This window comes from Elephantulus edwardii, unplaced genomic scaffold (assembly GCF_000299155.1).
Source record: "Elephantulus edwardii isolate Elephantulus edwardi_28Jun2011 unplaced genomic scaffold, EleEdw1.0 scaffold00260, whole genome shotgun sequence".
Taxonomy (NCBI): Eukaryota; Metazoa; Chordata; class Mammalia; order Macroscelidea; family Macroscelididae; genus Elephantulus; species Elephantulus edwardii.
In genome coordinates this window covers 386,675-403,090 of record NW_006400010.1, presented here as the reverse complement: position 1 = coordinate 403,090, position 16,416 = coordinate 386,675, and the positions used below count along the sequence as shown (strand labels likewise).

The window sequence follows — 16,416 nt, the reverse complement described above, 5'->3', positions numbered from 1 at the left end:
AAAGGACATAACTCAAGCTCTGAATAGGTTTAGAAAAGGGATAAAGAGCTAAGCAAGCTCCCTTTTCCCAGCAGAACAATCTTGTTTCTACCATCCCCAAAAAATGACTAATGAAGAAGTCTTTTTTTAATGTACATGTGAGAGAAAAGGTAATTTATTCTGGATCTCTTCTGATACATAGGTTTCAATAAAGAATCAATCTGGCTCACTAGACAAAATTCTATTTTTAATGTATAAAGTTATACATAGAAAATACATATAAAATATTGAAAAGATAAGAAGAAAATTTAATCCCAAATGGACATATCAGGAAACAATTTTTTTCAAGTTCTTTGGGATCTTATTCATTAGTATTAAGAAAAATTAGCCCAGAAAACCCAATAAAAAGTTCTTCCACAATTCATATCTCTTAACACTTCTTCCCAGAGAAAGGAGTAAGAGAGAAATAGGAGGGTTTATGACTAGCAACAACAACAAAATAGAAACACTTATTTACTAATGCTATTCGGTAATTCTACTCCAATCCCACTTGTGCTTCATAGAGATGTTGTTGCTGTTGTGTGTCATCAACTCAAAACTGTCTCAAAGCTGAACCTCCAGAGGTTTCAGAGGCTATAAACGGGAAAGGAGGAGATGGCCTATCATTTTCCCTCGAAGCAGATGGTGGATTCAAATCTCTTGCCCTAAGGTTGAGAACACAATTTCTTACAGCTAGGCTACCAGAGCTTCCTTCATGGGGATGACACTGAAATAATGTCAAAGAAACTTCTTTCAAGCACAAATACAACTACATCTGTATTCCTTTATGCCTAATCCCCTGTGTTCTGATTGCCATGATGATTTAAAAGGGAGGAAAATTGCCTTTAAAATTTTCCCCATATCTGATTCAATAGAGCAAACTGAGACCTATCTCCTAATCTATTTCTAAAAGCACATCCTGTAAAACTGTTAAATGAAAAGTCCAACTGCAGGTACATTAAATCTCCCATGCTCAGTTTTTAAAATGCACTTAGCAATATAGTTCATAGAAAGAACACAAACAAGGGGGAAATACAAGGAGAATTTCCAGGAGATAGATATACCACAGAATTAAAACACCAAGAGCTGTTCATTGATTCTCTTTCTCTCCCTGCAGCCTCCTAAGCTTCCAATTTTTGTTGTTTACCATTGAATTGGAACCAACCCCTAGTTGACTCTGCAGGAGGTTTACAACAGCAGTAAATCACATGGGAGGAGACTGCCCATCTTTCTCCAGGGAAGAGATGGTGAATTCGAACTCTATTAGGCTACTTGTAATATGAAAGGCTCATCTAATTTTCCTGATCAACTCATGTTCTAATAATATACGTGGAGGAGGAGTAAAACATTAAAAGCAAACAAGAATCTAAGTCAGGTACACCTACGGTAGTAGGTAGCAGCAACTTGGTAGGAGTGAGAGGAACATGGACTTACCAAGTAGGACAGATAATATTTCCACAGGGTAAAACAATGGGAAGAGAAGGTGAAGGAACATCTAAATACAGGTCTTGAATAAGCTAGGTGGGCAGTGGAAAATGAGTGACAAGGAAATTTTTAAAGCAAAGCACTTTAACTTTGATTCTCTTCTATAGCACGGTGTAACACCTGGAAATCTGGAATACTGTTATGTACACCCAGGAGCAAAGTCCCAGGGACTGTGCTTATAATTCTCGTTCCTGGGAAGTTTCTTAGGAGTTATGTGAAAACAAGAAACTAGATAATAAGGTAAGCCTCAATAATAATGAAGCCTAAAAACACACACACAAAAAGAAAAGAGTAGTTTTGTAGTAGTGGTGATGAAGTCTAAACTGGGGAAGATCTAATTTCAGGAGCAACAACAGGGTACCAACTGAAACACGCAGCTAAAGACATACCAAAGCCACAGACTTCATATTCATACTCTGTTCGAATCTTAGAGAAAGTTAAGAATGAGGGTGAGCGCAGGGCACAGAGCTTATTCAGGCTCCTTACTATTTTGACAGATGAAAATGTGAACATTCATTTTGTGCTACTGAAATCACTATACAGAGTTAATCTGGGAGTGTCAGAGCCAGCAATGTTTTAAAGACAATCTTCTTATAAATTGGAGTTAGGATGTTTCAAATGAAACTACATCCCAAAACTGGAAATAAGAAATGGGGTTTCTTAGCAAATAGGAATCCAACTGTAAAATTTATACATACATATATTTATATTTAAAAGTATAAAATTGAGAAACTATGTACAGAAATCATCCTAAGTCTTAAAAAGGAGACATATAAAAAAGGACCAGGAGAGGACGGGATGTCTGTGAGCGGAAGCCTAGCAGTTGGAGGAATGCATATTGCCCAACTGCCCAGCAGCGAGCATGAGAATATCTTTCTTTTCCTTGTGGAAACGCAGCTCCTTGCCTGCCAGCCGGGCTTCATCCAGCTCTCGCTCGGTGGAGGCCAGCTCTCTAGACAGTGCTCCTGGCACACTCTGCTCCCGGCTCACCCAGTCCAACGCCATTTGGTGGCGAATATCATCATCCAGTGCTCGATGTGAATAATGTGCCAGCACTTCCTGGTGGGGGAGGAGAATGTGAAGATCACTAACAAGGTAAAGGTTCATGATCACACAGACCCATGGGCTAAGAACTCATTAACCTTGGAGTCCTAACTGAAATCAACACTCACAGCCTCTAAAGTTCAATCTTAAATAAGGTAGGCAGATTTTCACAGTGAAGATTTTAACAGGAAAGTTATAGAAATGGTAAGGGTACTTCAGTAAGACTTCCAATTTTGCAACCTGGTAACGACAGGCCTGTATATCTCTAAGACAGCAGGATCTTTTTCAAAACAGCCCTCTGCCAGACACCCCCTCATCTATCTCCTTACCTGCCGAGAGCACTGTCTTTCCCTCATGGCTTTAAGGCTGCCATTCCAGTGCAATAGTTGAAAAACTGTCATTAGCTCCTGGGGAAAGAAGATATGAAGTGCCAAGTGATTTTAAAGTAGGAGAATGTATGAGAATTACAAGGGGAGCCCTTTTACAAAATGTGTCTGGGAAAGCATTTCTCATTACCAAGGCTGATCTGATGTTGGGAGAAGGAACATGTTTACAAGCTCAAAAATATTTTAATGTGACCTGCTCTCCCTTCCCAATTGAGTCTCAATGAATTGTGAGTTGTGGTGTTGGTGACAAATATTGAATATACTATGAGTTGCCAAAAAAATACAAATCTATCTGGGAAGAAGTAAGAATGATTCTTAAAAACAAGGATGATGAGACTTAATTGCACATACTTTGGACATGTTTCAGGAAGACCATCCAAAAATGACTGGAATAGTACATGAGAACTATCAAAAATACAAGCCGAGTTTAAAAGAGACTGTGGCCCTAGGGACATCAATTCCAATGTCAGATGGATCTTGGCCAAAAGCAGGAGAGTACCAGAGAAATGTATATCTGTGTTCCATTTACTATGCACAGGCATTGACTAAGTGGATCACAACAAATTGTGGCTAACCTTGAGAAGAATGGGAATCCCAGAACATCTGATTGTGCTCATGTGAAACCTACACTTAGACGAGGAAGCAGTCATCAGAACAAAGCAAGGAAGCACTTCACTTCACTTCAAAATCAGGAAAGGAATGCATCAGGGATGCATCTTGTCTCCACACCTTTTCAATCTATATATAGAACAGATCATTCGGGAGGCAGAACTTTATGAGGAAGAATGTGACATCAGGACTGGAGGAAGACTCATCAACAACCTGCATCATGCAGATGACACAACCTTGCTTGCTGAAACTGAGGAGGGCCTGAAGAATTTGCTGCAGAGGGTCAAGGACTGTAGTGTACAATATGGATTGAAGCTCAGTATCAAGAAAATGAAGATTCTTACCACTGGGCCAATTGGTAGCACCAAGACGGAGAAGAGATTGAGATTGTTAACAATTTCATTTTGCTTGGTTCCACAATCAACACTCTTGGCACCAGCAGTCAGGAAATCAAAAGATGAACTGCATTAGGAAAATCTGCTGTCAGGGATCTCTCCAGGGTGCTGAAGAGCAATGATATCAGTCTAGAGACTAAGGTGTGCTGGATCTTCACTAAGCTGTGTCATAATCTTCACAATTACTTGCTAGGCATCAGAGAGCTGGACAATGACAGGAGAATTATTGATGCTTTTAAATTGTGGTCTGGAGAAGAGTATTGAACATACATACCATGGACTGCCAAGAGAAAAAAACAGGTCTGTCTCGGAGATGGTGAAACCAAGATGTTCCTTGGAGGCAAGGATTTTTGAGGCTCCATCTAACACACTTTGAGCATGTTTCCAGGAGGGACCAGTCCTTAGAGAAAGACATCATGCTTGGAAGGGTGGGACAGCAGTAGAGGAAGATCCCAGATGAGATGGATTGACACATAACTGGGGTAATCAGGGTAGGTGTGTCAGAGACAGTGAGACTGGCTCAGGATGGGTCATGGTTCAGAGCTAATGTGCATACGGTCTCTGTAAGTCACAGTAGTCTCAATGGCACATAAGAACACGTAGGAAAAGCAGAGGGTTAATTTAAAGAGAGGAGGACCTTTGAAGTGATGAACTGACACAATGACTGCAACTATGGTTTTATGCACAGGTAGAGATTGAGAGGATGGTGCAGGATCCAGCGGGATTTTGTTCTATTTTACATGGGTTTGCATGAGTGGGAGCCAACTCAAAGGCATCTGACAGCAACAATGGAGAAGTAACCATTTCTCTGGGAATACCAGAACTAAACTTAAAATACAGGAAGTATAGAAATTTAAAAAAAATTAAATCCTCATTAAATTCAAAAGGCACCTATTGTTAGACAACAACAGCTTAATTAGATGAAAAGTATCAGATAGTGAAAGTGAGAATGAAGACAAAGATTTCTAGACATGGACATTAAGGAAGAGGTAGAATGGTTTACTGTTCCAATGAAATCCACCTCTTAGAGGGAATCAGGGCACAAATAATTTTTTTGGAATATATTTGTATAGTTATTTATTGATCAGAAAGGACTTTTATGTAAGCAATCCTGAATAGAGTTACAGCCTGTGGTTCCTAGGCTAAAGGAAGCAGAGAACTAAAGGGATTGGAACACTACAATAAGATAAAGGTAAACAACGCAATTGAAAAATGGGCACAGGACATGAACACACACTTCACCAAAGAAGACATTCAGATGGCAAACAAACACATGAAGAAGTGTTCAAAATCCCTAGCTCTAAGAGAGATACAAAGTGAAACAAGTATGAGATACCATCTCACCCCAGTAAGCCTAGCAAAATTTAACAGAACAGCTAACAACAAATGCTGACGAGGTTTTAGAGAAACTGGAACCCTCATTCACTGTTGGTGGGAGTGTAAAATGGTGCAACCACTGTGGAAGGCCATGTGGCGCTTTCTCAGAAAGTTGCAGAGATACCATTTGACCCAGCAATTCCACTACTGAGCATAGACACCCAAGGAAACCATAACCGCCATCCAAGCAGATATATGCACACTCATGTTTATCGCAGCTTTATTCACAATATCAAAGAGTTGGAAACAACCTAAGTGCCCATCTGATGAATGGATAGAGAAGTTGTAGTATATTCACACAATTGAATACTACACTGCATTGAAAAACAAGAAACTCATGAAATATTATTCAAAATGGGTGAACCTGGAGGACATTATGCTGAGTGAAATATCTCAGTCACAAAAGGATAAATACTGCATAGTGCCACTATTGTAAAACGGGATTGACAAAGGGGTTGGGAGGGAGACTGAGAAAGATGGGATAAATTATGTATACTGCATTGAAACAGATGAGAGAAAGAACTGTTTAATAGGTATATATGATTAGGTATTATTGTCATGACATGAGTCCAGAAGGAAGGCTGCATAGTGGAGTGAACTTGGGGGGAGGGATTGTATAACAATGAAACAATTTTTCTTTCACTTTTCAAATAGAAGAACAAACTGGAGGGGAGGGGTGGGCAGGGAGAAAAGTGCAACAATGAATGAATGAGAATCCAAAATCTCTGTAAATTTTCATTATAATTAGTAATAATAATAATAATAATAATAATAATAATAATAATAATAATAATAAAGGGATTGGGAAGAATGGCTTTAATGGGGGTTAAAAGTACAGGTCATGGAAGCAAGCTGACCCAGGTGATTAGAATCAGGTAAGTTGGTGGAACAATACCTGGAACTCCAACATTGACTTGCCCTTGTTAGATTCCAACATGAATCGGAAGGCACCAATCCCTGTATTTGGGTTGTCAGCCTCCTCCCTGTTGCCCTGGTAACAGAGGAAAGAAAAAGACAAATAGGTTTTTAATCAGGACTTTTATTACCTAGAGCAGTGATATCCAAATGGGATCTGATGAAGCTGTATATATCAAGTTTTCTAGTAGTCATATTAAAATAAAAACAAATAAGTTAAATTAATTTTAATAGTCTATTCTATTTAACTTAGAATAGTCAAAATATTATTCCAACCTTATATAAAAAACAGGGTAGGATGGTGGTCTAGTGGTAAAAGAGAAGCACTGCTAACCGAAGGTGGGCTGTTCAAATTCACCAGCTGTTGTGCAGGAGAAAGATGGCAAATTTCCTCCCATGCAATTTAGAACCTCTGAAGCCCGCCTAAGGGTCAGTTATGAGTTGGTTCCAACTTGATGTAAATAAGTATGTATGAATATGTGTATACTAAAAATGATGAAATATTTGACATTTATACACACATACACATATGTTTGTTATATGCAGTAGCACAAAAGGAGATTGTCTTATCTTTCTCCCAAGGAGTGGCTGGTAGATCTGAACCACCTGTCTTTGGATTGACAGCACAACTCTTTACCCACTAGGACACCAGGTTTGATGCCTACTTACACAGGCCAAATCCTTCTGATACGAGATGTGGTTTTGTGCCATTTGATGGTCATTTATCCTTCTGCCTTAAATATTATTCGTCATAATTTTGTATCTAAAACAGATGTGTCTCCTAGTTTTATGGTAACCCTTTTGCCAACCTGAACTAGGCAAATAGGGCCATTGGGGCCAATACTAGTACCCAGCTTCTTCCTGCTTCCTGAGAAATTGTCAGTTCTGCACATCCGCCCCATCTGCAAGGGCTGGAAATTCCAAAAGGATTTCAGGGATGAATGGCATGGAATTCCATGGTTGCCTGATAAGAAGGACCCCCACCCTGGGACTACTTTAGACTGCTGGCCTCTGGAACTAGAAAGTAAATGTCTGTCCTTTAAAGCCAACCAACTGTAGTGGGGTTTTGTGGTTTACTTTTATTTTAAAATTGTGATTTCTTTAGCAGTGCTAGGTAAATAAGACATCCTTGATATATGGAATCAAACACCCCAGAAGACTCATATTTATGGACTTCCATCACATTACATTAAAAAAGTCTTCATTTATTTCCTGAAATAAATTTGAAGGATATTTTCTGTTACTTATATCTAAGGGTTATATATCTATATATTAAAGATAAGTTAGGTATTTAAATATATTATGTCTTTTATCCTCATAATAACCATATTCAATAAGTATAGTTTTTATCATATTTTCTAGATAAGGAAACACATTTAGATCAAATAACTTGCTTAAAAACACATGATTAGTAAAACCATATGTCAAACAATGAATCCAGAGTGTATCCTCATAATCATTAGATATCCTCCTTCCTATAATCCAAAATAATGCTTCATTTTGTAATAGGTGACTTAGGGGAACTCTGGTAGTTGCCCTACAAACATAATGGCAAGAGGTTTAAATCTACTAGCTGCTCCAGGAAGAAAGATGGGCAATAACCTCCCATGTGATTTACAGCTTCTGCAAACACGCTGGAGAGTCAGTTATGAGCTGGTGCTGATTTGATGGCAATAAGTTCTTGGGGTTTTTTTTGTTGGTTTTTTTTTTGTTTTACTTTTTAAATTTATTACTATTTTATTTTTTTGTGAGTGTACCGTCAAATCAAATCTGATTGGTACAGGAGGAGATTGTCCCTCCTTCCCCGGCAGAGCATCTGGTGGATTCGAACCGTGCACCTCTGGGATTGTAGTTGCAGCTCCTTGCCACTAGGCCACCAGAGCTCCCCCAAAATGTTTGATAATTGTGTACATGTGATCAACTAAAACTGCTGAAACCCGGGAATGAACCAGGCAATAAGTTCTTAAGAAGTGACTTAAGAAAATTAAATATGCTTTCTTGAACTAGGCAACTTGTTGACTGTGGAAAAGACCATCAGCTACTCATGTTCAAGTTCAAACTGAAGCTAAAGAAAATGAAAATAAATCCACAAGAACAAAATATAACCTTGAATCTACCCCACTTGAATTTAAAAGCCATTTCAAGGATGAATTTGAGGCCTTAAACAATAGTAAATAAATGATGACCAAATGAGCTATGGGATGATATCAAGAATATCATCCATGAAGAAAACAAAAAGGGTCATCATAAAGACAGAGGAGGAAGAAAAGACCAAGATGGATGTCAGATGAGACTCTGAATATTGCACTAGAGTGCCGAAAAGCCAAAGAAAAGGGAAGAAATCAAGAAGTTAAGACGCTGAACAGAAGATTGAAAAGAGTAGCTCCAGAAGTCAAAGTATTATAATGAAATGTACAAAGAACTGGAGTCAGAAAATAAAAAAGGACTAATTAGCTCAGCATTTCTTAAGCTGAAGGAACTGAAGAAGAAATTCAAACCTCAAGTTGCAACACTTAAAGATGCTATGGACAAACAGAATATTGAATGATCTAGGAAGCATCTAAAGATGATGAAAGGAGTACACAAAGCCACTGTATTAGAAGAAAATAAATTGGCTGACACAGAACAATACCATGATCTAGCATATAATCAATAACCAATGGTAATAAAGAAGGAGATTTCTTCTGCTTTGAAGGAATTGGGAAAAAATGAGGCCTCAGGAATTAATGGAATACCAATTGACATTTTTCAACAAAAGATGCAGCCCTGGATCCACTCACTAGGTGGTGCCAAGAAATTTGGAGGAGAGCTACCTGGCCAACTGACTGGAGGAGATTCATATTTACTCCCATTCCCAAAAAAAAGGTAATCCAACAGAGTGTGAAAATTATAGAACAATTATTGATTACAAATATCAAATGCAAGCAAAATCCTGCGGAAGATTATCTGTAAATGACTAGAACAGCACCTTGACAAAGAACTGCCAGCAATTCAAATTGGATTTAGAAGAGGGTATGGCATCAGGGATATCATTACTAATGTCAGATGGATCTTTCAGAAAGCAGAGAATGCCAGAGGATTGTCCGTTTGTGTTTTCTTGACTACGCAAAGGCATTTGACTGTGTGGATCACAATGAATTTTGTCTTACTCTGAGAAGAACGGGAATCCCAGAACATTTGATTGTGCTCATTCGAAATCTATACTTTGACCAAGAAGCAGTCATCAGAACAGAGCAAGGAAACACTGCCTGGTTCAAAATCAAGAAAGAAGTGTGCCAGGGCTGCATCCTTTACTTCATACTTTTTCAATCTATACGTGGGACAGATCATTTGGGAGGCTAGCCTGTATGATGAAGAATGTGGCAGCAGGATTGGAAGATGACTTATCAAAAATCTGTGTTACGCAGACACAAACTTGCTTGCTGAAGCTGAGGAGGTCTTGAAGCATTTGATGCTGAAGCTCAAGTTTTCAATACAGACTGCATTTCCTCACAAAGAAAACAAAGGATTCTCAACATTATTTCAATTAGCAGCATCATGATAGATGGGGACAAGATTGAGGTTGTTGACAATTCTATCTTGCTTGGGTCCACAATCAACACTTTCGGCCTCAACTATCAGAAAAATCAAAAGATGAGTTGCCTTAGGAAAGCTGTTGGGACGGGACCTCTCTATAGTGCTAAAGAACAATGAAGTCAATCTAGAGACTAAGATGCTCCTGATACAGGACATGGTCTTCTCAATTGCTTGCAGTGCATCTGATAGTTGGACAATGACTAAGGATGACAGAAGAATCACTATCTTTGAGTTGTGGTGCTGGTGAAGAGTATGGAATATATATCATGGACTGCCAAAAGAATAAGCAGATCTGTCCTGGAGAAGGTGAAACCTGGTTGCTCCTTGAAGTCAACTGTCTCATATACTTTGGACATGTTGTCAGGAGGGATCAGTCCTTGGAGCAAGACATCTTGCTAGGAAGAGTAGAGGGTCAGCGCAGGAGAAGAAGACAGTTATGAGGTGGATTGACACAATGACTATGGCAAAGGGGCAGGTTTGTTAGAGATGATGAATTAGGCTCAGAATAGGGCAAGGTTTCGAGCCGTTGTTCATAGGGCCACTGTGAATCGTAGTCAACTAGACGGCACATAACACCAACAACAATAATTGTAATATCATTTTTAAACAATAGTTTAAATTTCCTTTATTAATAAAAAAAATAAAAGAAAAACAGATGAGTCTTAGCAGAGGAAAGCCAATCTGTGATTTTTAAATGGTTAACACTTATTTCAAATCAGATTACTGAAACAATTTATGTAGTTAAATCTTCCACAACAATTAAACTCTTAGCTGCTAACTGAAAGGCTGTTGATTCAAATCTACCCATTGACTTCTTAGGAGAAAAGTTTAAAGGTCTATTACCTTAAAGACAGCAGCCTAGAGGACCCTATGAAGTAGTTCTATTGTATTACAGGGGGCTGGTTGCTATTCTAATTGGTCGCACATAACAACAACAACAACAGTTATACTTCAACCAACAACTAAAAGAAAACAAATAAAAAACAAAAATTTGTCTAATTTCATCACATCAATTAATTTGTAGGAAGGGAGAAAGGCTATTCTCATTTTCTAAGATGTGGTGGTGGTTCACTCACTCACTCATCACCATCAAGTGAGAACCTGTAAGTGACCCTCCACCAAGTTTTCAGAGGCTGTAATGACAGGAGAGGAGAATGTCCTTCTTGTTCTGTGCAGCTAGTGGATTACAACATGCCTTTGGGTTGTCAGTGCAACTCCTTGCCATTAGGCATCAGAACTCCCTTTTGTTGTGGTTAAGTGCCATCAAGCTAAGTATGAATCACAGTGACCCTATGAGCAACAGATCTGAGTCCCATACTATTCTGTGCCATCCTTATCAACTCTGACACACTTGAGCCCATTGATGCACTCACTGTGTCAATCCATTTCATTAGGGTGTGTGTGTGGGGGGGGGGTTGTGCGCGCACGCTTGCGTGCATGTTCCTCTCTTATGCTGATCCTCCATCTTTCCAAGCATAATGTCCCTTTCCAAGGAATAGCTTCTCTTACCAATATGTACTCCATAACGAGGAGGGACCTATCCTTGGAGAAGGACATCATCCTCAGAAGGGTGGAGGGGCAGCGCAGGAGAGAAAGACCCCGATTGAGATGGATTGATACAGTAACTGGAGAAATGGGGTTAGGTGTGTCAGAATCAGGGAGACTGACTCAGGATAGGGCAGGCTTCAGAGCTGCTGTACACAGGGGCGCTATGGGTCCCAGGCGACTCGACAGCACACAACAACAAAAACCAATATGTACAAAGTATGAGAGACAGAGCTTTGTCATCTTTGTCTCTAAGGAGCACTCTGGCTGCACTTTTCCCCAAACATATCGATTTTTTTGGCAGTCCAGAGATACTGTCATTACGTACCATAGAGTTGGAATCAACCCATAGCTGACCTTCCAGTCAGCTTTCAGAGACAGTAAATGCATGGAAGTTGACTGTCAATCTTTCTCCCACAGAGCAGCTGGTAGATTCGAACCATGTACCTTTGCATTGGCAGCACAATTCCTTTCCACTAAGCTACCATTAAGTGCCATCAAATTGGCCCCAAAAGAACCCTGGACAGTACTGTACCATTCTCATAATGTCTACTGGGCTTAAACCCATTGTTGCAGTTCCTGTGTCAATTTTTTTCCTTGAGAGTTTTACCCTTTTTTGCTGACCTTCCATTTTTCTACACATGAGGCTCTTTTCCAGAGGCTGGTCCCACCTGACAACATATCAAAGTATTTTATGGAGGCATTTCACTATCCCCGTTTATGATAACACTCTGGGTACATTTCTTCCCAAAAAGATATGTTAATTCTTTTGGCTGTACTAAGTATGTATCTGTGTGTATATATTTTTTTTTGTTGTTGTGTACCATTGAGTCAGAATCTACCTATATTTGCTCCTCGCGAGCATTTTCAGAGGCAGTAATCGCATCAGAGTTGATTGTCCATCTTTCCCCCACAAAGCCGCAAGTGGATTTGAACCATGTGGGAAAATCTGCTGTCAGAGACCTCTCCAGAATACTGAGGAGCAACATTGTCAGTCTAGAGATTAAGGTGTGCCTGATCCAGGCCATGATATTCCCAATTACTTGCCATGCATCAGAGAGCTGGACAATGACTAAGGATGACAGAAGAATCAATGCCTTTGAGTTGTGGTGCTAGAGAAGAGGATTGAACAGACCATGGACCACCAAGAGAACAAACATGTCTGTCTTAGGGTGAAACCAGGTTTCCTCTTGGGGGCAAGGACTTTGTACCTCCGTCTCACATACTTTGGGCATAATGCAAGGAGGGATCAGTCCTTGGAGAGGGACATCATGCTTAGAAGGGTGGAGGGACAGCACAGAAGAGGAAGAGCTCAAATGAGATGGATTGAGCCAGTAACTAGGGTAATGGCAATAGATGTATTGGAGTCAGTGAGACAGGCTCAGGATAGGGCAAATTTCAGAGATATTGTTCACAAGGTCACTATGAGTTGCAGGTGACTTGATGGCACATAACAACCTGTGTTGGCAGCATGATTCCTTTCCACTAAACCCCAACACTATAATATACACATATATCCACTGTTCTTTGCCCATGGACTTCCAAAAGAAGTCCATTTATTCAAATAGATGTGTCTTGGGAAAAGTGTAGCCAGAGTGTTTCTTGGAGACAAGGATGGTGAGGCTTCATCTCCAATACTTTGGGTATGTCGCTAGGAAAGGCTATTCTTTGGAGAGGGACATCATGTTTAGAAAGGTGAAGGATCAGTGAAGGAGATGATCCATCTCAACGGGATGAATTGACATGGTGATTGCAACATTGGGCTCACGTGTGTAAAAAAATGATGAGGCATAGGATAGAACAGGGTTCAGATCTGTTGTTCATAAGGTCACTATAAGCTATAACTTATACCTTGGACATACTTTGAACAGCCTCAGACATACTTTGGACAGCCAAAGAATTAACAAATCTCTCTGCAATGAAATGCACCCCAAGTGCTTCTTACATTACTTAACAGTACATAATAACAACAACATGCTTAACCAACATCACACTTCAAAGGCATCACTTCTTCTCTAGTCTTCCTGATTCAATTTTTACATGCATATAAAGTAATTGTAAATATCATGGCTTAAGTCAGACACACCTTAGGTTTTTTTTCACACCTTAGTTTTTAAACGGATATCCTTACTCTCCAGCACTTTAAAAGAGGTCCTTGATTTGGCCAATGCAATATGTCATTTTATGTCATGATTTCTGTTTCCATGGATGCTAATTATGGATCCAAATAAAAGAAAATCCGTGACAATTTCAATCTGTTCTCCATTTTCGTCATTTTCTATTGATCTAGTTTTAAGGATTTTTTCCCCTTTGACATACCATCCATTCTGAAGGCTATAGACTTTGATCTCCAATAAGTGTTTCAAGTCCTCTTCACTTGCAGCAAACAAGGTAATGTCATCTACATGTCATAGGTTATTGATGAATATTTCTCGAGTCCTGATGTCTTCTTTTAGTCCATCTCTGCAAAAGGAGCTGTTCATGAGGGAATTAAGATCCGCCTTCTACTCACTTCATAAAAGGTAAGTGTCCCCAGTAATAATGTCCATAGCGCCATACAAATAGTGCATAGTCAGACATGCCACTTCACATGCTCCTGCTCCTATTTTTAACAATCACTGGGTCGAAAATTAATTGTCAACTCACAGTCTTTACTCACAGTTGTGGGGTTTATTAGGAAAATAGTTTGGAGAGTGGAGGAGGCAAAGAATATCACACAATATAAGTGGAGGTTTAGTCCAGCAGTCCCAAGTCAGATTAACAAAGCACAATTCCTCAATTAGTGAAAAGTCCATGTTTAATTCAGCAGCACAAATGCACCTCCAGTTTCCCCAATCATCTGGAAAACCTTATTTCAAAGCAATTATAAGTCAGCTTTTACTTTAGTCATCCAGCAAGCAAAACCTCTAAATGTAGTCTTTATCTCTAGGGTTCTTCTGTGGGTTACACTTTGAGACAGTCTCTTCACAGCAGAGCCACAGTCTCTTCATCCTCTTCCACCATCACTACCATTTCTCCCAGGGTGGAAAGTGCTCTCTTACAATGGCCCCAGAGCTGCTGCTGGTTTGCAAGACCACGTGTCCATAATTAAAGAAGCTGTATAGCAACACAATGCTAGAAAAGCCGATTTTCTTTTTGTTCCTTGTATTGATATTTTAACAAACGTTTACAGAAAACTTGGATTTCCATTCATTCATCATTGCACATTTTCTTCCCAACCTTGCTATTCCCTTTAAAAAGATTATTTCATTTTTGCACAATTTCCTCCCAACCCTCCACCACCCTAGTACACTTTGCTATGTACCTCTTATTCTGGACTGTTGTCTTGCAAATAATACCTAATCATATATTTCTTTTAGACAGTTCTTTCCCTCATTTATTTAAAAGCTGTGTTTCATTATTTATCTCCTCTTTTCTTAGTTTCTCTCAAACCCCATGTCAGTCCTGTTATACAACAATGGCATTATGCAGTATTTGTCCTTTTGTGACTGAGATATTTCACTCAGCATAATGTTCTCCAGGGTCACCTATTTTGTGGAATATTTTACAAATTCCTTGGTTTTCAGTGCTGTGTAGTATTCAATTGTGTGACAATACCATAGCTTCTCTAGCCATTCATTTGTTGATGGGCACTTGGGTTGCTTCCATCTTTTTGCTATTATGAACAATGCATCAATAAACATGGGTGTGCAAAAAAGCTGATTTTCAAGTGTTCTGACACCCCAATCTTCTTGCATTATTTGCTTAGCATGCAAATTATAAAGGTATAGAAAAAAAAATCAAACCATGATATATACCTCTCCTGATTTTAAACCATGCAGTGTTTCCTAATGGATTTTTAACTAGGAGGCTTTATCACCTCGCCTCACTCACCTTAACAAATCAACTTTCCACCCTAATGCTCACCAATCTTGGCCGACAAGCTTCTAAAGAACCCAGTTCCTGCAGATGGCTTTCAAAATGGATTCCAACCCCATGGTGCCAATCAAGAGGGTTTTTAACTGGGAGGCTTTCTCACCTGGCCTCACTTCCCTTAACGAATCAACTTTCTACTCTAATGCTCACCAATCTGCTTTAATTTGTGTTTTGTCAGACATTCTACTAAGTGGTATATAGCACTGGTCTGTGCATTGCTGTACAGATGTAACTCGTGGTTCCTGTGATGGTATATGCCAAATGTGATAATGGCTACCCATGGTAAACAGTGTTTGGTGGAGCTTCCTCATTAAATCAAGCTTGGCTGCAGGAGTGGCATTCACTTCTGAAATGGCTTGCCTCTGGAAACTCTATGAACATGGAGAAATTACCAAAGTTATACAAGTGTTCAGGTCTTTCATTCATAGGGTCGCTATGAGTCGTCTACGACTTGACAGCACTTAACAACAAAAACACCTTGTTCTGTTCAGACAACTACTTCTTGGCCTCTGTTTAGGTTTCTCATGAGCACAATTAGCTGTTCTGGGATTCCCATTCTTTTCAATGTTAGCCATAATTTGTTAAAATCTACATAGTCAAATACTCTTCCATAGTCAATAAAACAGAAGTGAACATCTTTCTGGTATTCTCGGTTCCAGCCAAGATATCTTTGAAATTAGCAACAATATCCCTTGTTCTAAGGCCTCTTCTAAATCCCACTTGAATTTTTGGCAAGTTCCTGTGGATGTACTGCTCTTTATCTTTTTAAACAATTTTCAGCAAGATTTTACTTGCATATGATACCAATGATATTGCTCAATAATTTTCACATTCGTTGGATCATCTTTCCCCCTCCTGTTTTTTTGTGGGTTTTTTTGTTTTGTTTTGTTTTGTTTTTAATTTCCATTCATTCATTGTTGCATTTTTCTCCCCTTGCAACCCTCCCCCCCAGTACACTACCTTCTTGAAAAAGTAAAAGAAAAATTCTTTCATTGTTTTACAAACCCTCCCCCCAGGTCCACTCCACTATGCAGCCTTCGCTCCGGACTCCCTTCATGACAAAAATACCTAATCACATATCCCTTTTAAACAGTTTTCTCCCTCATCTGTTTCAATGCAGTATACATTATTGAACCCATATTTCTCAGTCT

General features: G+C 39.3%; 1 protein-coding gene across 1 annotated transcript in view; it reads right to left on the bottom strand.

Moving 5' to 3' along the window:
* Positions 1–2,319: 2,319 nt before the first annotated feature.
* LIX1L (Lix1 homolog (mouse)-like) overlaps positions 2,320–16,416 on the bottom strand; it is a 63,876-nt gene continuing 49,779 nt past the window's right edge. Inside the window, exons 3-5 of the mRNA XM_006899537.1 lie at positions 6,210–6,305; positions 2,877–2,954; positions 2,320–2,562 (exon numbers count right to left, since the gene is read on the bottom strand). Coding sequence (XP_006899599.1) covers positions 2,320–2,562; positions 2,877–2,954; positions 6,210–6,305 — 417 coding nt within the window. The remainder of the gene's footprint in view (positions 2,563–2,876; positions 2,955–6,209; positions 6,306–16,416) is intronic.